At 39.8% G+C, this 21672-nt stretch overlaps 1 protein-coding gene across 5 annotated transcripts in view; it reads left to right on the top strand.

The window, feature by feature from the left end:
* Positions 1-21672, top strand: part of LOC111159580 (C2 calcium dependent domain containing 3) — a 153319-nt gene that overhangs the window by 102038 nt on the left and 29609 nt on the right. For all 5 annotated transcript variants that reach the window (XM_022522112.1, XM_022522115.1, XM_022522111.1 and 2 more), the window contains exons 25-28: positions 6866-7004; positions 9745-9809; positions 13802-14007; positions 16209-16330. In XM_022522112.1, the coding sequence (XP_022377820.1) occupies positions 6866-7004; positions 9745-9809; positions 13802-14007; positions 16209-16330 (532 nt within the window). The remainder of the gene's footprint in view (positions 1-6865; positions 7005-9744; positions 9810-13801; positions 14008-16208; positions 16331-21672) is intronic.

Raw genomic sequence — 21672 nt, 5'->3', positions numbered from 1 at the left:
AAACAAACTGAGGGTTGATGGGGGGAGAGGGGTTGGGGGGGTGGGATTATGGACATTGGGGAGGGTATGTGCTATGGTGAGTGCTGTGAAGTGTGTAAACCTGGTGATTCACAGACCTGTAACCCTGGGGATAAAAATATATGTTTATAAAAATAAAATTAAAAAAAAAATTATAGTAGTTGTAAAACCTACAGTTAGATCTTGTTACATATTAATAAAGCATATATACTAGTAGGTCACTGCTTTTTTAGCATTTTGATAATAATGCTAATATAATTTTATTTTTACGTAATCCTGTGTATCTTACATTATGCATCTTAAAAAACACACAGAGCGGCACCTGGACGGCTCAGTCAGTTAAATGTCTGCCTTTGGCTCAGGTCATGATCCTGGGGTCCTTGAATCCAGGCCCACATCGGGCTTTCTTCTGCTCATTGGGGAGCCTGCTTCTCCCTCTCCATCTGCCTCTCCCCCGCCAAAATAAATAAATAAAATCTTTAAAACACACAGACGTTGGGGTGCATGGGTGGCTCAGTCTGTTAAGCATCCAACTCTTGATTTCAGCTCAGTTCATGATCGCAGGGTCATGAGATCGAAACCCACATCAAGCTCCACACAGTGTGGAGCCTGCTGAAGATTCCTCTACCTCTGCCCCTCTCCCTCCTTCTCTCCCTCTCTAAAAAAAAAGAAAAGGGAAAAAACTCACACATACTGATCATACACACACTGTTAAGAAGAAGAGGCCCAGCGACCTCACCAGACAGCCATGTATCCATGTGTCCATGGCACAAGGAACCCTTACCTTAGTCTTTATTCAGCCTTGTAATTGCTCCTAAAACTTTCTCTTTGCCATCACCCTTCTCTTTTCCCTGGCTAATTCCAACTCCTCTATTAAGACTCGATGTTTATCAGTTTCCCTAACATAAAGGCCGCTCTCCTGTTTGCTCTCCCAGCACTTTTTGCCCTCTTTACCATAGTGTATAGTGCTGGACATAAAGTAGTGAACAAAATAGCTAAAAATCATACCCATGTGGAGCTTACATTCCAGTAGAAATACCCTCAAATATGTATTCCCAGCCAGTAAGTTGTATGTGTGTGACTTTGGCAAGTTATTGTCTCCCTCTGTCTTGAATTTCTCATCTATAAATGGTTGGAATTAACAATTCTGAGATGTGTGATGGCTGTGTGAGCCAGATAACCAAAGCCCTGTGAGCTCAGGTTTCAATATACATCTTTTCGTTTGGCCTCCATACTTAGCTCCTATCATCTCTGTGTTGGCCTCTCTCAATCTGTGCTATGTTGGAACAGAAACAAAATTCACTCCATGGTAACTGTTGCTTACCTTTCATTTCATTTCTCTCTGTACACACCACCAACAGACATTATTCCCATGAGTATAAGCTGCTATAATGACCTCTGAGGTTCTCTTATCCTTCTCATTGTCTTTGAAACCTTGAAATGTTTTATCTCAGGACAAAGTCTTCCCCAAGTACAGCCCTTGCTGTACTTTATTACAGATAATGAGATCCCATATGAGTCACAAAACTGGGAAATAATTTTCTTTTATTGACCCACCAAAGCAGGCTATTTTTGACAACTATAATGTATAAAAACTGAATTTGTTTTAAATATTTTATTTATTTATTTGACAGAGATCACAAGTAGGTAGAGAGGAAGGGAATCAGGCTCCCTGCTGAGCAGAGAGCCTGATGCGGGGCTCGATCCTAGGACCCTGGGATGATGACCTGAGCCGAAGACAGAGGCTTTAATCCACTGAGCCACCCAGGTGCCCAAAACTGAATTTTTTAAAAGAGAAAAATCAATAGATGAATGAATTTAAGGAAAGCACGAAAAAGTTTTATTTTTTGCAAGGATTGTTCTGTTTCATTGTTATTGCATAAAATAGAATTTAAAATAGCAAAGATAGGGTTTACATTCCATTTTAGGGGGAATCCCCGTATTGCAAAAGTACAAATACAAAGCAATGCAAATATACTTGTAACTTTTCCATTAGACAGCAAGTTACTTTTTTTTTTTCTGTTTTTACTTTTATTTGCATTTACTTTATGCAGAATTTACTCCCAGGCCATAAGTTTTTCTTCAGTTTCTTCTGGATATTGTTTTTTTCTGTGCAACTTCCTCTTCTAGTTTAGAATCAATCTGCTCTTTTCAGTAAAGATCTTCTCCGTGTGGCAGGGAGAGTCATGTGTGGGTTCATCCAACCACGAGCCCTGTCAGTTCTCTGCTGCATCTTGGGGCCTTTGTTCACTGGATGTGCTCCATGACCAGAGAGTCTACATCTAAACTCTTTTCTTTCTTTTTTTTTTTTTTTTTTTTTTTTTGGTCAGATTTTATTATTTATTTGAGGCAGAGAGGGAGAGAGCACAAGTGGGGGTAGAAGGAAGGGCAGAGGGAGAAGGAGAAGCAGACTCTCTGCTGGCAGTGGGGGACTGATGGGGGACTCGATCCCAGGACCCAGGGATTATGATCTGAGCTGAAGGCAGCCACGTAATCAACTGAGCCACCCAGGTGCCCTACATCTAAATCCTTAAGTTCAGCAATACTCTGCATTTTGAAGCCTATGCAGTAAAACTTCAGCACTCTTCTTGGGCCACTGACCTTGTGTCCAACCCCACTGTTTGGCCTGGGCACACCTACCAACTCCACCATTGGAGTGAAGGATGGCACGTGTTGCTTCTGCACAGTGACATCCTTCACATACTTGGTAGCTTTTCAGATATGCATACCCTTGATGGCGTGGGCAGTTCCACCTGTGTTTTTAAAGTCAGCACGAAGATTTGAACCTCCCGATTCATGTGATTTTGTAGGCTTTTCTGGGCCAAGTATATAGCAAATCATTTTCAGAGCTCCCTTCAGGCTTCTTACGGGAAGAACATTAAGTACATTTTTAAAATATGACTTGGCAAAGTAATTTGATAATAATTTATTGAGCATCTCCTTGTACCAAGTTTTATTCTCATTTTTGTGCATTAAATGCCATTTCATCCTTACCACAAGTGCAATGATGGTATGACTAGATTATAGTACCTGCCCATTTTATAAAGCTCAAAAAGGTAAAGTGACATGAGTTACACAGTTAATAAGCTCTGGAAAGCCAGGATTTGATTCCAGCTATATCTGGATCTGAAGCCAGTGCTCTTTTCCTGTATACCATTCTGCCTTTCAGGTATGAAATATGGCTGTGTTTGCCAGTTAATCCTGTCTACACTGTGTTTACCAGTCACTCTAGTCCAGGGTGGGTATATATTGCACACCTAGCCCTGGGCTTGCAGGGTCCCTGCAGGGCCGATGCCAAATACAGAGAGGATGGAGCAAATGACACATGGCTTCTGTCCTCCAAGAGCTGATTACCCCATTGAGAAGGTTAGCAGCCACATGGTTAAGGATATATAAAGCAAAGTGTTCTGAAGGCCCAAAGGGCACTACAATATGTAGTGTTTAGAGAGTTTAGAACAGAGAGATGTGAGATGTCTGAGAAATCAGGAGAAGCTTTTAGAACAAATAGGATTTCAGGAAGGTGGGGATGAAACTCCAGGTGGATATTTCAACTTAAACAAAGGTATTAAAGTGGGAAAGTGTATGTTCTGGGCTTGCTCAGGGAGTGCATCAGGGATCACAATAGCAATTGATCCTCTTTGGCTGGTCATTGCAAGGGAGCTGTGAGAATCATGGTAAGAAGATTGCTGAGCTCAACCAAGGGCTCAACTGAGACTAACTGACATGATCTTAGAGTGGCTAAGAATGGCAAAATGGTGATTTCCTCCAGTAGTGCGTGGCTTCCTTTGCTTTCCTACCACCACAAACGACAAGCCATTCCCTGGGCCTTTGCTCACACACCTTTCTTAGCCTGGATTCCTTTCTCCTTTTCCCCAGCTACTAAGCTCCAGCTGGCATCCTGCCCTTCCCCCAATTTACCCTGTACCAAACATGCTGGCTCCTCTTTGCTTTTTCTGAAATTTCAAACAGACTCCTGTCTTAGGACCTTTGGATCTGATATTCCTCTGCTTGGAATATTCCTAACATCTTGCATGTCTTTAGTGAAATGATTTTGTCTCACAAGGCTTTCCCTGGCTACCCATCTAAAATTTCTAGCTCCTCCCCAACATTTTCTATCCCTCTTTCCTGCTTTCTTTTTGTCTGTAGCCTTTAACAATGTGTTTTGTTTATTTTCTGTCCTTCCTAGAAGAATATGAGTCCTACAGAAACAGGGATTATTGTTTTGTTTATTAACACTAAATTCTTAACACCTAGAACTGTATCTGACACATAATAAGCCGGAAATATTTGTTAAATAAGGAAGTGGATGACCCTGAGGCCTCAGTCCAATGCTGCCTTCTCCTTAATACCTCCTCTCGTTTCCTACTTTGTCTCTCCTATAGGAGAGTTGCTTATGGAGAACTTAACAGGGGATAAGTCACAGGGATTAATAGATTATTCAACAAATACTTACCAAGTTCCACTGTGTCCAGATATATGGTATAGGACCACAGCCTCTTGCACAAAATTTCTGTCACCTTTTCTCTATTCTTAGTGCTACCTTGCCTGCTCAAGCCTCAGAAACTTGCACAAATGGGATAGCCCTCTCAATGGTTGCTGCTTCCAGTATTCTCTTCCAATATCTTTTTCATTCTGCTCCTGAGGTTATATTCTGGTCCACAAATACGATCTCTCTCAACTGAAAATACTTTACTGTTATTGGCTTTGTTTCCCCCACACTCTCAGTGACAGCACACAGAGTTCCTCCCATGTGACCTCATCAGTCTTTTCAGCCTCATCTTTCACCATATCTTAATTCCACAATTTGCATTTTGCCAAAGCCCTTTTCTCTCTCTTACTACCAAGCCTTTGATCTGCTCCTTTCTCTTCCTAGAATGCCTTTTTCTCTCCTTTTCAACAAACTTATTCATCTTTTGAGAGTGGACTAAGGTGACACCATCACTATGAAGCCTACTGACTACCTCTCTTAGCACAAAACCTCACTCTAGGTTCCCCAGTCTCCCCCATACCACCACCCCTACTCCCACACAGTTTTCCTCCTTCATATCATATATTACTCTGCACTGAAAATGGCTGGAAATGTGTCTCTCCACTAGCTGTGTATTATTGGAACTGTGTTGTTTATTTCTCTGCCACAGCACCCTCATCTTCCTGATGCAGGAAATAATGTCCTCTTGTTTGTGAATATGATACTTAATACCTCTAAAATTTCTAATATGAATTATAAATCACAAATCTATAAATCACCTGTTCTTTGGCCTCTTTCTGTTATCCAGGGCTGAACACTCATCAGGGTGGATATCTGACTTTCAGAGGTCTCTGTTGTCTCCCTGATTCCCACCCTCAGTGATAGATCCATATAGTCTTTCCTCCCACGAAGTTTATATGTCTTTCAGGCCCTGTGTTTGGTCCTGAGAATACAGACCTGCACATCATCTCTCTGAAATGTGCCTTCCAAATGATGATATGATAGAGGTAGTTCTGGAATGGGAGTCAGTGGACTGGGTTCTGACCTTAGCTAAGCCATGAACTTGCTTTGTGACTGAGCAAACCCATTTCCCTTCTCCGCAGCTATAAAAGTGATGCTCATACAAGTTCATCTCTCAGATTCTCTTCAACTCTTATCATCTGAGAACATGTAGCTGAGGGCAACTCATGCCACACTCTCTGAGTCAGCCATAATTTGCCAAGCTCTTGTGAAAATCATTTTGCATACAAGGTTGCATGCAGAAGATCTCCAAACAGTCCTGAATTATGAGTTTTGCCCTCAGCAGAGCTTAAATCTGAAGGAGTTTTGAACTTTCTGTGATCCCCATTGTGGTCCTGGTTCTGAAAATAAGAGCTTCTTGAATATTTTTGTTAGAGAAACCTCTGAAGACCCTTTCTTTATGAGTCACCTTGAGTACTTGTTAGAGTTGTATTCTTACACTAGACATGACAAGTGTCTCCAGCCCTGTCTTACGAATAAGGCACTGAGGAACAAAGAGGTAAAATTATTTAGGTTAATCTAAGTTAATCTAAGTTATACTTAGTAAAAACCAAAATTATCTACGGTATCATCAGTCTTTAGAGGTTCTCTTTTACCTACTCAGGCACGGTTTGGGTTCCCAAAGCTCCCTGTGCTTTCTCTTATTTTAATTGTGTGTGTCTGTCTCCAATCAGGAATCAAACCTGACTCCTCTGGGCACGTGTGTGTGACACAGAGAAAAGTGTCAGTTAATGTTCCTTTAATGGAACCGGACTAAGTTTTTGTCAATATGCAAATTTGGGCATCACTTGAGGGAAAAGTTACCATGGATTCATTCCAGGCCAGAGGGGGAGCTCTTAACCCAATAGTTAATTAGACCTATTGCAGTAGAAAAACCCTGGAAACTCAGGAAACCTGGCTGGGTCTTACAGACGCTAGTTAGCCAGATGTGCAGTGAGCAAGCCACTTTACCTCTCTATTGCCTGGTTGCCTTACTGTGGCCTAGAGCGGCCTTGCCTGAAGTCCCATAAAACATGTACCGCAGAGCTGATCATTGATTGTGTGACTCCTGAGTCTAGGGCGTTTTGCAGTTCTACTTTTGCTTCTCAATTCAGTATTTTCCATCATCCCGCAAGGTATACAGGGATGAGAGGAGTGATCCCTCACTGGGGAATATTTATGAACTGAGCCTTGAAAGGACAGTTTTAGTAGCAGAAAGGACACTAGAAACACTTCAGATACAGAGAATAATAGCTCAAGCAAAGACCTAAAGGTACGAGAAGGCTAGAAATGGTCCTGCTTATACCTGTATAATGGGAGGCTTCTAGCACGTTCTTTCTGACACCCTAAAGTCAGTCATTCCACTGTGTTCTATTTCAGGGAGTCCCTTGACAGAACGGAAAGTATTGATACCCAGTTGTTGTGTATCCTTTGCAACGGCTGATGATCCATCTCCTATCTACACCCACGTGGTTGAAAACACAGATTCCCCCATCTGGAATTTTCAACAGCAGTCAAGGTTTGATTTTATGATATCCCATCAGCTTTCCAGAATCTCCTTTTTGTTCCAGGAGACAAACTCAGATCAAGGGATATAACAGAGGGAACAATATTAAGCAGACCTGGAAAATGCTTTTCTTATCAAGCAGTTATTTAATCCTGGTGCTTATGAATTCACAGTTAGTAGTGGTTTAAAGATCTTACTGCGGTATTTTTTTTTTTAACTCTTTTTGAGCTCAGTACAACTCAAAAATTATTCAGTGAAAACCACTTAGATGCCCCACTCTGTTCTAGAGACTGGGAATTAAAGATGATTAAAACAGTCCCTGCAATTGCACTACTCATGGTCTACCTGGGAAAATATACATTAGAATGTGACAAGTGCTGAAAAAGTAGCAAAAAAATGATTCTAGTGCCTCAGAAAGATAATTTAGATTAACCTAGAAGATCAGGGAAAGCTTTTTATTTTAAATAAGATAATTCAGCTGAGTACTGAAGAATGTACACAATTTATTTGGGGGAAGAAGATATAGCAAACTAATTTCAGGAAAGGCTGTGGATTGTACATCCTTGAAAAAGATTTCTGCTGCATTGGAAAGAGCCTGGGCTTTGCACTTAGAGAGACCTGGCCTCCAGCCCTATCTCATTTACTAGCTGTGTGAACAAATTAAGTTGTATCTCTGAGCCTCAGATTCCTCATCTGCAAAGTGGAGTTAATTTTTACAGGGTTATTGTGAGGTCCAAATTAGGTGACATTTAGAAAAATGACCTCATGGTACAGAGCAGGTGCTCCACAAATGTTAGATCTCCTTTGGAAGACTCAAAGAATTGGAGGTGGAGCCCTGTCGGTCATGCTACAGTGCAGTTCAGAGGTCAGGGGCCGACATTCAGGCCCAGTGCTTGTCCTCCCTTTTTTTCATTACATCTGTTTCATCGTCATTGAAAGTGTGAGTTCTAGTATAACAACTTACCATTATCTTTATCCTGCATCACCTTTTTTTTTTTAAAGATTTTATTTATTTATTTGACAGAGAGAGATCACAAGTAGGCAGAGAGGCAGGCAGAGAGAGAGGAAGGGAAGCAGGCTCCCCGCTGAGCAGAGAGACCGATGTGGGACTCGATCCCAGGACCCTGAGATCATGACCTGAGCCGAAGGCAGCGGCTTAACCCACTGAGCCACCCAGGCGCCCCCCTGCATCACCTTTTATAAGGTTTCTCACTTGTCCACCAACACTAGCCATACCACATGGTGTCTGATCTGCTGCTTTCTCACAGTGTTTCCATACCTAATTGAGCCCAGCAGTTGTTCACACTCCAGTGTTTTGAAATTTGAGAGGCCAACCCGAGTCAGGAGCTAGAACTACAGTGGCAACTCAGTACTATCTATGGTGACTACTGGAAATCATAGAAATTCTCGCCATTATGGCCGGGTACTTGATCTAAAATATCAAATCTGCCTTAAAAGGGAGGAGGCTAGAGGGCTAAGCTTCTAATTGAAGGTGATTTATTCATTCAGAGCGTAACATTTTGAACTTGACAAAGGGACATTGACGGTCTCCTAATTTTATCCCCTCACTTCAAATTTAAGACTGTAGACCAGGGAGGTTACATAGTCTGTTGGTAGCAGAGGAAAGAAGAGAAGAAAAATGAGTAAAGGTTCTGTTCACAATTGCTTTATCACAAAATTATTTCATTTAATGCTCCTAGCAACCTTATAGGTAGAAAATAACCCGTTTAACAGGTAAGAAAGCCAGGGCTCAAAATGTTTGCGTCTCCAGGGTCACTCATGTAACCATAACAGAGCTGGAATGCAGAGGTGGGTATTCTGAACACCAAGTAGAATTCAGATTTTTGACACAGTACTTATTTCATTTTATCACAGTGCCTCCTGTTGTCTTGAAGTGGGTTCTCTTCAGTTCCCTAGGGGTATCTAGGGAAGGAAATTAAATCTCTTAGTTTTCCCTGGATTTCCTCCTAAAGCAATGGCACCTGGTGTGGAACTTTCCAAATCTTTGTAATTTAAAATGGTATAAGTCATTTCTTAAATAAAATGTGTTAGAAGTGTTTATTGAACTCCATATCAACTTCTTTTCTGATATGAAAATGGATACTTTCTTATTTTGGTGCCTTACCTCTGTAGAATGTGGCTTTTAGAATTAAGCAAACTAAGCTTTAAGTCCACACCTGCCACTTACTGATTCTCATGTGACCTTGAGCAAGTCACTTCACCTCTCTGAGCCCACTTCTATCATCTGTAAAGCAGGGATAATAATGCCAATGTCTAGGCTTCTGTGCAGATTGCACATATATGAGATACTAGGCACTGTGCCTGGCCCATAGTAGGCACTCGGTGGATGTTGTTTTTCCCCTCTTCACCCTTCTTACCATTCTGTTTTCCACATTAAATAAAAAGAATCTCTGCTCTGCTCCAGTAAAACTGTTCCTTACATCTTGAGGAGCTCGCTCTTCACACTCCCTCTCATCCTGAGAAAGAGAGTTTGAATGTGGCAGATACCATCAGGTGGCAAAGTACTGCATCAGGGGAGCCTGATTTCAAGTCTTGGCAAGTTACTTCTCTCTGAGCTTCCATCCCTCATTTTACCTGTGAAAGTAAAACTATATCCTCGGAGATGACCATGAAGTTGAAATGAAAATGTTAGGAAAGTGCTTTGCAAACTACAAGATGCTCTTCAAATCTAAGTTTCATATGGCAGATGCTTCCTACACCATTAATTTTTGGTGGATGTTTTTCTTAATAGGCTATCAAAAGAGCTTCTTTTGGACCCTCAACAAACTCTGGTCTTCAAAGTTTGGCATAAAGGAGGTATGAACTCTATTCTGTGAATATCTGTCTGAAAATAAGCTCACATCCTGTTGACAGTTTCCAATCCTTTCCTTTTTTAACCAAGTGAAACCATAACCATGGCACTTGTGATGCAGGGACGCATATGTGTGTTAGAGGGAATCTCACAGAAGGCCACATTAGTCTCCCAGGAAATTTAAATCCTTAGAAGTCATGTCATTTTGTTTGACTTTCAGCTTAGCGCAGAAGTCCAAGTACATTTCACCTTTCCAATTATATCTCATCAGTCACAGCGTACAGCCTGCCATACACAAGGGATTTCAACCCCCTGTATGATGTTGTACCTTCTGTTGGCTTATTAACTAAGACCCCAGCATTTTTAAGCTATACACAAAACTAGAGTCTTGTTTCAAGAGCCTCTAAGAGGTGTTGACATCATGATCCTTGAACCTAGTTTTATTCAGCTACCATTATTAACAAGCGTAATCCAGCAACATCAAGAGCACAAACTCTAAAGCTACACTCTGGGATTCAGATACCAGTTCTTACCCCTTACAAAGTAGTATGACCTTGGGTGAATGACTTAATTTCTCTTTGCTTCAGTTTCTTTATTTATAAAATAGGAATAATAGTACCTACGTCAGTGGGAGAATTAAATGAGTGTCTGATACTTGATAAAACCATCTGTTTTTATTGTTATTAGTGAATGACAGTGTGCTGAGAGCTTTACAAACATTTCTAATCCTACAGTGTAAAAACATAATTCATTCAATTTTTTTAATTCTTTTTTTTAAGATTTTATTTATTTATTTGACAGAGAGAGCGAGAGAGCACAAGTAGGCGGCGGGGGGGGGGGGAGCAGGCTCCCCGCTGAGCAGAGAGCCCGATATGGGGCTCGATCCCAGGACCCTGAGTTCATGACCTGAGCCGAAGGCAGAGGCTTTAACCCACTGAGCCACCCAGGTGCCCCTAATTCATTCATTGTTAAATGTAACAGCTCAGGCCCAAAGAAATTAGAAGGTTATATACTTATTAATCAGTGGAGTCAGGATTTGAACCCAGTTCTGACTGGCTATACAGCCTTCACCATTTGTACTTCACCATGCTAGTAACATTGGATGGGGAAAGTGAGTGAATGAGGACATCCAGCTATCTCACAGCTTCTATAATTAGAAAAATTTGTCTTAATTAAATCCCTCCTATAAACCTAGCTTCTTTAACATTCTTGCTAGGGCCTAGTTTCTAAACCCTCAGTTGTTTTGAGTCTACAGACTTACAGTTTTTATTTGCCAGTGATAAGTTTCACAGCTAACCCCAGAACCTAATAAAGACCAGAGAGTAGTCAGTGTGTAAAGGAAATAGACTTACCTGTCTCTCCTCTAGTGCTTCTGTTTGGAAATCATGCTGTGAATCCAATTTCAATGATTTGTCCCATGCTCCTGCCTTGGATTCACTTATCATGTCCCCCACCCCCACCTAATGTCGTAAATGTGGCAGAACTGATCATAAATCCATTTTCTCTGAATCAACATAAGGAATTCCTGCTGTATTTAACTAGGCTTCACCCTCCTGCCTGGCATTCTATTCTTCTCTTTTCTCTAAAGTACTCCCCACAGATTATCAGGCAGACTAGGGTTTGCCTCAGTTCAGCTATTACTATAACAAGGCAAAAAAAAATAATAATTTCGGTCTTAATACAGACCTGGATTCAAATTTTGGTTTTGCCATTCACAATTTATATGACCTAAGCCAAAACACTTTACCTCTTTGAGCCATTGTTTTCTTAATAATGAAATTAGGACAATAGTACCTGTCCTACAGGATTTTTATAAAGATTAGAGATTATGTTTGGCACATAATTGGTGCTTAATAAATGGAGCTATTTTTATTATGCCTACTATGTGTCAGGTACTGTGTTAGGGCTATTTGGTATAGAGAAGAACAAAATTCCCTATCTTCCAAGACCACTAGAGAATCCTGTAAAACCCTGTTGTAAATGGAGATGGGGAAAATGCCTAGACCCAACTGACCATACTTACCTAACTCTGTCTCTTAGTGGAGGTAAATGCCTCTCTTCCCTTAACTCCAGCCTTTCCACACAGCATTAGCTATGCAAACAATAAATATATTCAATAAATATTTGAGTTCCTACTCTGTGATAGGCACTATGCTTAAGTGCTAGGGATTCAAAGGTAAAATAAGGCATACATGGTCTTTACCCTCATGGAGCTTGTGTCCCCCGGTGGCAGGTGGGGTTGGGGGGGGGTGGAGATAAACAATTAGAAGATAGTATGATTAGGCAAATACAGGCAGGGAATATCTAACTCAGATTGACAATGTCAGAGAAGGCTTCCTGGAGCATACTTCAGCTGAGAAATGAAGGGGCATGACAGAGTATAGTCAGAGGCAACAGCAAATACAAGAGTCTGAAGTAAAGAAAGTATGAAGTAAGTTTGAGATCATGAGAACATAGAACTGCAAAGAAAGAATGATAGGTTGTCCCACTAAATATGATATTAAACTGAGCTCTTCAAAGCTATTGTTTTTCTCAGTGATCAACTTAGCCTGATTTCTCCTCAGGTATGTTTAAGATGTAGTGTTAGGAAAAACCCTCAACCTGTTACCTAAAGTTACAATCTACCAAGAATAGGTTATGGGTGGGTAACCAAATAAAACAAGATTATTTTTCTTTGCAAAGCTATAAAAAAAAAATCTTTGGAGTGCAAATTAATGGTTCTAGCCATCATTCTTCACTCCCATTGCGTAAGAATTACTTGACTCTACTCTGAGGAACACAATGTCAAACGTTCATAGACTCTTAAAGACTGTCCAAGTTGAAGAGGATCTTAAATGTGGTTCAGTCCTTCTCATTGTGTATATGAGACTTGAGGTTTGGGGTGTTAAAGTAATGTGTTTTCAAATCAAAGCCACACTCAGATTAGCTGTTGTGCACTGCTTCCTTGTCCCACTCTACATTGGCAGTTCATTTGTGTTCTCAGTGGTTGTTTATCAACTTCCTCGTGATGGGGGAAGATTTATGCCAGAATGAAGAGTGTAGGAAACATAAAGCGAATGATATTTGGTCTTAGCTTTTAGGTAGGTCCAAGGCTAAAGAAGAGAAAACAGTCCAAACAAATGTTAGTGTGTAATGAGTTCAGTGTCACCAGCGGAATGTACAAGAAACTGGGAAAACTAATGACCACTCCTCTTAGAAATTTGCATTCCTTGACTTATTTAGCAAATTGAAAACTGAGAATGGTGTCCACGTTTGGTAGTCAGCCTTTGATATTCATTATAGGGAATATAGCCCATACAAAAAAGAACGTGTGGAAGGAGAGGAGCCTGTTCTCCAGCTACTTCCATGTCAGAAGTGAGGAACAAGAAGCAATGAGTCTGAGAACAAAGGCCATTGCATGGTTGCTTATCCAACCAACAAGGGGTCTTCTTACTCACTAAGGGCAGCCCTGTTACAAACCTGAGTCCAAGCTCTTATTTTGCACCATGTACTGGTTTTCCAGGGGGTTCTTTGTCTTTCTTTTGTGATTCGTATCACTTTTGTTCTTAATTAAATAAAATACATATGTACATTACAGAAAATTGAAAAATACAGACAAATGTGAATGGGAAAATGCAAATCCCTCATAATTCCAAGGGTGATGGTCTTTCAAATGATTTCTTTCAAGACCCACTGCCCTGAGGAAAATCACTGAGACATGATAATGTAGGGAAAAGAAATATCCACTGTTTAAGGTTGTTTTCCAGTTGCCTATATCAAGAGAATAAAACTCAACTCTGCTAGCTTTTCCCTGCCATACAAAAAGGGAAATCCTGGTAGTGAAAGCAGGCTCTCTCTCTCATTCTCATTATCTGTCTTCAGTGTTGATTTTGGAATCACTTGAGCCCCCACACACACCCCCTACAGTCCCCTGATTCAGCTTCTCTGTGTGCAGCCTCTAATGTCAGTGCCAAGACCTGCCCAGCCACACTACCCAGTTCTTCTCTTTCCCCCACAGATGAGGAGAGGGTGATTGGCTTTGCCTCAGTGGACCTCTCCCCACTTCTTTCTGGCTTCCAGTTTGTCTGTGGCTGGTACAACATCACAGACTTCAGTGGAGAGTGTCAGGGGCAGATAAAAGTTGCTATCTCCCCTCTGGAGAGTTTGATGCACTTGAAAGAAGAAAGACAATCAAGACGTGGGGTACAGACCCCAGGATTGCTGGTATGTATGCTGATTCACGGTCTTAACCAGTAAGCGTTCTACTGAGCCAAATCTGTAAGAAGATCCTTTACATGTGTTTGGTGCTTTGCAGCTTACAAAACACATTATGTATTTGTGTCTCATAATGACCTCATGACCTGTTTAGGGTGATAAAAATTACACAGTGGTGACAAAGTAGAATTACACAATGGTGACAGACATACAATTCTGAATATATTAAAAACCACTGAATTGAACAATTTCAAAGGATGAACTTTATAATACACTGACTGTATCTCAATTGAAAAAAATGTTTCTACTTGAGTGTAGTTGACACACCGGGTTACATTGGTATCAGGTGTACAACACAGTGATTGGACAAGTTTATATGTCATGCTATGCTCACAAGTGCAGCCACCATCTGTCATCATACAGTGCTATTACAATACCATTGCCTGCATTCTCTGTGATGTGCCTTTTATTCCCATGACTTATTTATTCCATAACTGGAAGCCTGTATCTCCTACCTACTTCACTGATTTTGCTCATCCCCCTCCCCTCTAGCAACCATCAGTCTGTTCTCTGTATTTATGGGTCTGTTTCTGCTTTTTTCTTTATTAATTTGTTTTGTTTTTTAGACTCCACAAACAAGTGAAATCATAGGGTATTTGTCTTTTTCTCTTACTTCACGTAGCATCATACCCTCTGGGTCCATCCGTGTTGTCACAAATGGCTGTATCTTAATTTTTAAATAAAATAAGATTAATTGCAGCATGGAGTTTGAAACCACATTGGTTAAACTTTTTAAAAACTCTGTTACATTAAAATCCTTGTTCTTTCTTTCTTTTAAGGTTTTATTTATTTTTCCGAGAGAGAGAGAGAGAAAGCACACAAGCATGGGGAGCAGCAGAGGCAGAGAGAGAAGGAGGCTCCCTGCTGAGCAAGGAGCCTGATGCTGGACTCAATCCCAGGACCCTGGGATCATGATCTGAGCCGAAGGCAGATGCTTAACTGACTGAGCCACCTAGGCGTCCCTAAAATCATTGTTCTAACAAAACAGAGGATCATAGGGGAAGAGAGGAAAAAAAGATAAGATGAAACCAGAGAGGGAGACAAACTATAAGAGACTCTTAATCATAGGAAACAAATTGAGGGTTGCTGGAGGGGAAGGGAGAGGGGAGATGGGATAAATGGGTAATGGACATTAAGGAGGGCACATGATATAATGAGCACTGGGTATTATATAAACTGATGAATCACTGACCTCTACTTCTGAAATCAGTAATACATTATACGTTAAATTAATTGAATTTAAATAAAACGTTTTGGGATGCCTGGGTGGCTCAGTCAGTTAAGCATCTGCCTTCACCTCAGGTCATGATCCTGGGGTCCTAGGATCGAATTCCTCATCAAGTTTCTTGCTCAGTGGAAAGCCTCCTTCTCCTTCTACCTGTTGCTCTCCCTGCTTGTGCTCTCTCTCTCTCTCTCTCTCGGACAAATAAATAAAATCTTTTAAAAATAAATATTTTTTTAACTGTCAAATAAAATCATTGTTCTGTCTTATAGAAAAAATAAAAAGAGAGGGAATGGAAAGAGGGGAATCAGTGATAGTAAGAACAGATACTCTTTCAGGGAGTTTAACTATAAAAGAAAGAATTTTCCAGACTGTCCCAGATGAGGGAGCTCTATCAAAACAAAGATTCTAGGGTTGTTTTGGGTTTTTTTTCATTTCTGTTTTCATGCATGCCTGGCCCAGGTTCTGGCAGGGTGGGCATCTCTCTCATGCATGACTGCGTGAGAAAGTGACAAAGAGTTAAACAGTCACTGTGTAAGAAGGTCTTTTCTTCACGTTAGCCCTGTAGTCATGAGGTAAGAAATACCACTTCACATGTAAGGTAAAATGATATCCAGTCAGGAGTTCACAAACTAGCTGGAAGAGCCAAAATACAAATAAAGCAACTAAAAAGTAATCTAATAGCATTTTATAGGTATATAAAATGGGAATAATAATAGTACCTGTCTTGTAAGATTATTGTGAAGTTCAAATAAGAAAATGCATGTAAATTGCTTAGTACAGCATTCAACGCAGAAAATACCCAGCAAATTATATTTATCTGCATACAATAAATTTTTTAAACACAAATTTACAGACTTATTTGTACTTCTTTGTTCCAAAAGGATTTGTGGTGACAGGCATACCATTTTTCTCATTGTTTCTACAGAACCCAATATATCGCCCCTTTTCCTTCCCCGCCTCTGCGTTCCCCAGCAGCATTGCAAGATGGACCCCAGAACAACTTGGTCACACCTCATCAAAGGAACTTAATTTCTCCTCTTCTGAGAGGTGAGTGAATTTTTGATGGGAAAAAATAGAGTTGAAAGTCTGCTAACTGGTTTGTCATCTCTCTTTACTTTATTGGAGGAAGAAACTAGAGACAGGGAAATAGCTTTGTTCTGTCACAACCACTGGAAACTCCAGGATCCTATGAAAGCAAATTTTTTTTTTATAAGATGGAAACTAGAACTTTTACTGCTATCAGAAGGGTAGCTTCAGTGGAAAGGATGCTGTTCTCTTTTCCTTAGAGGCCTTTAACGTTTAACGTTTATCCCTGAAATCAGTCATCAGCTGTCTGAGATCTTTCCCTTTCCAAATGTAGGAACCGGGATATTTTATAAAGAGCAACTAGCCCATCCAGATGCTTCACCACGTCAACCATAGACATGCATATGGATAACGGGGCTAGAGCATATTCCATTCTCTCAAAGGAAGAAAACAGGAGTAAATCTTCATGACCTTAGATTACGCAAATGATTCCTTACATAAGAGACAAAAAGCAGAAGCAACAAAAGAAAAAGTAAATTGGATTTATAAAATTAAAAACTTTCATGCCATAATTAAGAAAATAAAAAGGCAACCTATAGATATGATGAGACATATCCAGAATATATAAAGAATTCATATATATATATATATATATATATATATATATATATATATATATAAAGAATTCCTATAATTCAGTAATAAAAAGCAAATAATCCAATTAAGCATGGACCAAAAGGGGTGCCTGGGTGGCTCAGTGGGTTAAGCCTCTGCCTCCAGCTTGGGTCATGATCCCAGGGTCCTGGATCAAGCCCCAGTTGGGCTCCCTGCTCAGTAGGGAGCTGGCTTCTCCCCTTCCTCCCCACCGCCCTGTGCTCATGCTCACTTACTCTCGCTCTGTCTCCCTTAAATAAATAAAATCTTAAAAAAAAAAAAAAAAGACAAATGATCTGAATAGACATCCAAAGAAGATCTGAAAACATCCAAAGAAGATATACAAATTATCAGTAAGCACATGAAAAGATACTTAACATCATTAACCATTAGGAGAATGTAAATGAAATCCATAATGAGATACCACTTCACACCCACTACAATAACTGTAATCAAAAAGACAAATATCACAAGTGTTGGGAGAATGTGGAGAAACCAGAACCCTCATACATGGTTGGTGGGATTTTTTAAATGTATTTATCTATTTATGTATTTATTTATTTTTAAAGATTTTATTTCTTTTTTTGACAGAGAGAGAGACAGTGAGAAAGGGAACACAAGCAGAGGGAGTGGGAGAGGGAGAAACGGGCTTCCCGCTGAGTAGGGAGCCCGATGGGGGGCTCAATCCCAGGACCCTGGGATCATGACCTGAACCAAGGGCAGACACCCAATGACTGAACCACCCAGGGATGGGATTTTAAAATGGTGCAGCTGCTTTGTAAAACAGTCTGGCACTTCCTTTTAAAAGGTTAAACATAGAGAAATCATATGATCCAATAATTCCGCTTCTAGGTATATACCCAAGAACAGTAAAATCATATGTCTACACAAAACCTGTACATGAGTGTTTGTTAGTAGCATTGTTCCTTATGACTTAAAAATGGAAACAACCAAAATGTGCATCATCTGATGTATAGAAAAACAACATGTGTTATCTCTACATAATGGAGAATTATTCAACCATGAGAAGGAATGAATTACTGATATATACTATAGCACGGGTGAAGTTTAAAAACATGCTAAATGGAAGAAGCCAGTCACAAAAGACTCTATATGGTGGTTATTCCATTTATATGAATTATTCAGATTAGGCAAATCTACAGAATCAGAAAGTAGATTAGCAGTAGCCTAGAGCTAGGAGGTTTGGGTTGAGGGTTTGGGGGAGTGGAGGAAATGTGGAGTGATTGCTGATAGGTATAGGGTTTCTTTTTTGGGTGATGAAAATACATGGTGATGGTTACGCAACCCTGAATATACTAAAAACCATTGAGTTGTACACTTTCACTGGGTGAATTGTATGTGAATTCTATCTCAATGAAGCTAATGTTTAAAGAGAAGACAATTATTGCTGGAGTCAAGTTCATGAATACCTTGCTAAGAAATTTGAAAAATTTTTTATAGATTTAACAAAACAAAACACCGCAGCTATGTCAAATTCAGTGCCCGCCCATCCCATGGCTGGCACTGGCCCAAAAGGCTGCCACAGAAACACTGTGATCCATGGGCCTTGATCCCAACTGTGCTGGGCCTCAGGGATAAATTTGGTCACAGACACCTCGTGCCACCCCAACCCCAAAAAAAGAGCAACCAAAGCTAGAAAGGAACAATGGTGATTAAACAGGGAATAGATTAGTACACAAATGCTTAAAACAGTGCTTGGCTCATTAATAAGGACTCCATAAATAGTGTTGTTCTTATTGTTATTTCAGACCTATGTTTTTAAAAAAAATCACTCAGGCTATAATGTGGAGAATTTATAAAAGAGAATAGGTAACACTTAAATCAATGGAAACAAACAGAAAATCGACAAGAAAACAGTGGCTTTGAATGACATATTGGACCAGATGGATTTAACAGATATATTAAGGACATTCCATCCTAAAACAGTGGAATGAATACACATTCATTTCAAGTGCACATGGAACATTCTCTAGAATAGATCACATATCAAGACACAAAACAAGTGTCAACAAATTTAAAAAGATTGAAGTCATATACATCTTTTCTGACCACAACACTATGAAACTAGAAATCAACCATATGAAAAAAAACTATAAACATCACAAATACATGGAGGTTAAATAACATGCTACTAAACAATGAAGGATCAGCCAAGAAATCAAAACGTATACAGAGAGAAATGAAAATGAAAACACAACAGTCCAAAATCTTTGGGATGCAGCAAAGAAGCTGTTCCAGGAGGCAAGTTTAGAGCAATACAGACCTACCACAAAAAGCAAGAGAAATCTCAAATAAACAACCTAACCTTACACCTTTGGAGCTCAAAAAAGAACAAACAAAACCCAAAACCAGCAAAAGGAAATATTAAAGATTAGAGCAGAAGCAAATGAAAGAGAAACTAAAAAAAAGAATAGAACAGATTAATGAAACCAGGAACTGTTTCTTCAAAAAAAATCAACAAAATTGATAAACCTCTAGCCAGATTCATCCAGAAAAAAAGAGAGAGAGAAAGGACTCAAACAATATCACAAAAGAAAGAGGAGAAATAATAACCAATACCACAGAAATACAAATAATTGTGGGAAAATACTAAGAAAAATTATATGCCAACACATTGGACAACCTCGAAGAAATGGATGAATTCCTAGAAACATATAACCTACCAAACTGACACAGAAAGAAATAGAAAATTTGAACAGACTGCTTATGAAATTGAATCTGATCAAAAAACTCCCAAAAAACAAAGAAAAGCCAAGGACCAGACAGCTTTCAGGTGAATTCTACTAAACATTTAAAGGAGTAAGGGGCAACCGAGTGTCTCAGTCTGTTATGCATCTGATTCTTGATTTTGGCTCAAGTCATGTTCTCACATTTGTGGGATAAAGTCCTATGTTGGGTGCTGCACTCAGCTTATAGTCTGCTTAGGACTTTCTCTCTCCCTCTCCATTTGCCCTTCTCCTTGCTCATGTTCTCCCCTTAAAGTAGCAGAAAGAAATTAAGAAAAACAAAAAGACAATCCCATTTACAATTGTACCAAAAATAGTAGTAGTTAGGAATAAATCTAACCAAAGAGTTCGAAGGACCTATACTCTGAAAACTATAAAATACTGATGGAAGAAATAGAAGATGACACAAAGAAATGGAAAGACAAGGTCTCCTGGTTGGCTCAGTTGGTTAAGTGTCCAAAACTCAATCGCAGCTCAGGTCTTGATCTCAGGGTTGTGAGTTCAAGCCTCACATTGGGCTCCATGCTGGGTGTGGAGCCTACTTTAAAAAGTGAAAAGAAAATGGAAAGACAATGCATGCTCATAGATTGGAAAAACAAATACTGTTAAAATGTTTATATTACCCATGGCAATCTACACATTTAAAGCAATCCCTATCAAAACACCAATAGCATTTTTCACAGAACTAGAACAAACAATTCTAAAATTTGTTTGGAACCAGAAGAGAACCAAATAGCCAAAGCAGTATTGAAAAAGAAAAGCAAAGCTAGAGGCATCACAAATCTGGACTCTCAGTTTGTATTACAAAGCTCTAGTGGTCAATACAGTGTGGACTGGCACAAAAATAGACACATAGGTCAGTGGAATAGAATAGAAAACGCAGACATAAACTCACATTTATATGGTCAATTTTCAATAAAGGAGGCAAGAATATGCAATGGGAAAAAAGTCTTTTCAATAAATGATGTTGGGAAAACTGGACAGTAACATGCAAAAGAGTGAAACTGGACCACTTTCTAACACCGTACACAAAAATAAGCTTAAAATGGATTAAGGACCTAATTATGAGACCTGAAACCATAAAAATCCTTGAAGAGAACATAAGCAGTAATTTCTCTGACATTAGCTATAGCAACATCTTCATGTAAGTGTCCATCTAAGCAACGGAAACAAAAGCAAAAATTGTTGGGACCACATCAAAATAAAAAGCTTCTGTGCAGCAAAGGAAACAACCAACAAAACTAAAAGCCTACTAAATGGGAGGAGACATTTGCAAATGATGTATCCAATAAGGGGTTACTATCTAGAATACATAAAGAACTTATACAACTCAACACCCAAAAAACAAATACTCTGATTAAAAAATAGGCAGAAGACAGGAACAGACATTTCTCCACAGAAGACCTACACATGGCCAACAGTGACATGAAAAGATGCTTAGCATCACTCAACATCAGGGAAATGCAAGTCAAAACCATAATGAGGTACTACCTCACACCTTCAGAATGGCTAAATCAACAGCACAAGAAACATATTGGCAAGGTTGTAGAAAAAAAGAACCCTTGTGCACTCTTGGTGGGAATGCAAACTGGTGCAGCCACTGTTGAAGACAGTATGGAGTTTCCTCAAAAGTTAAAAATAAAGGGGGACACCTGGGTGGCTCAGTCAGTTAAGTGGCTGCCTTCAGCTCAGGTCATGATCCCAGAGTCCTGGGATCAAGTCCCACATCAGACTCCTCGCTCAATGGGGAGCCTGCTTCTCTCTCTGCCTCTGCCTGCCACTCAGCCTGCTTGTGCTCTCTCTCTCTGACAAATAAATAAATAAAATCTTTTTTTTTAAGATTTTATTTATTTATTTGACAGACAGAGATCACAAGTAGGCAGAGAGGCAGACAGAGAAAGAGGAGGAAGCAGGCTCCCTGCTGAGCAGAGAGCCCGATGTGGGGCTCGATCCCAGGACCCT

The sequence above is a fragment of the Enhydra lutris genome, unplaced genomic scaffold (assembly GCF_002288905.1).
Source record: "Enhydra lutris kenyoni isolate GAN:26980312 unplaced genomic scaffold, ASM228890v2 scaffoldscaffold68, whole genome shotgun sequence".
NCBI lineage: Eukaryota > Metazoa > Chordata > Mammalia > Carnivora > Mustelidae > Enhydra > Enhydra lutris.
This window is presented reverse-complemented; position numbering and strand designations above follow the sequence as displayed.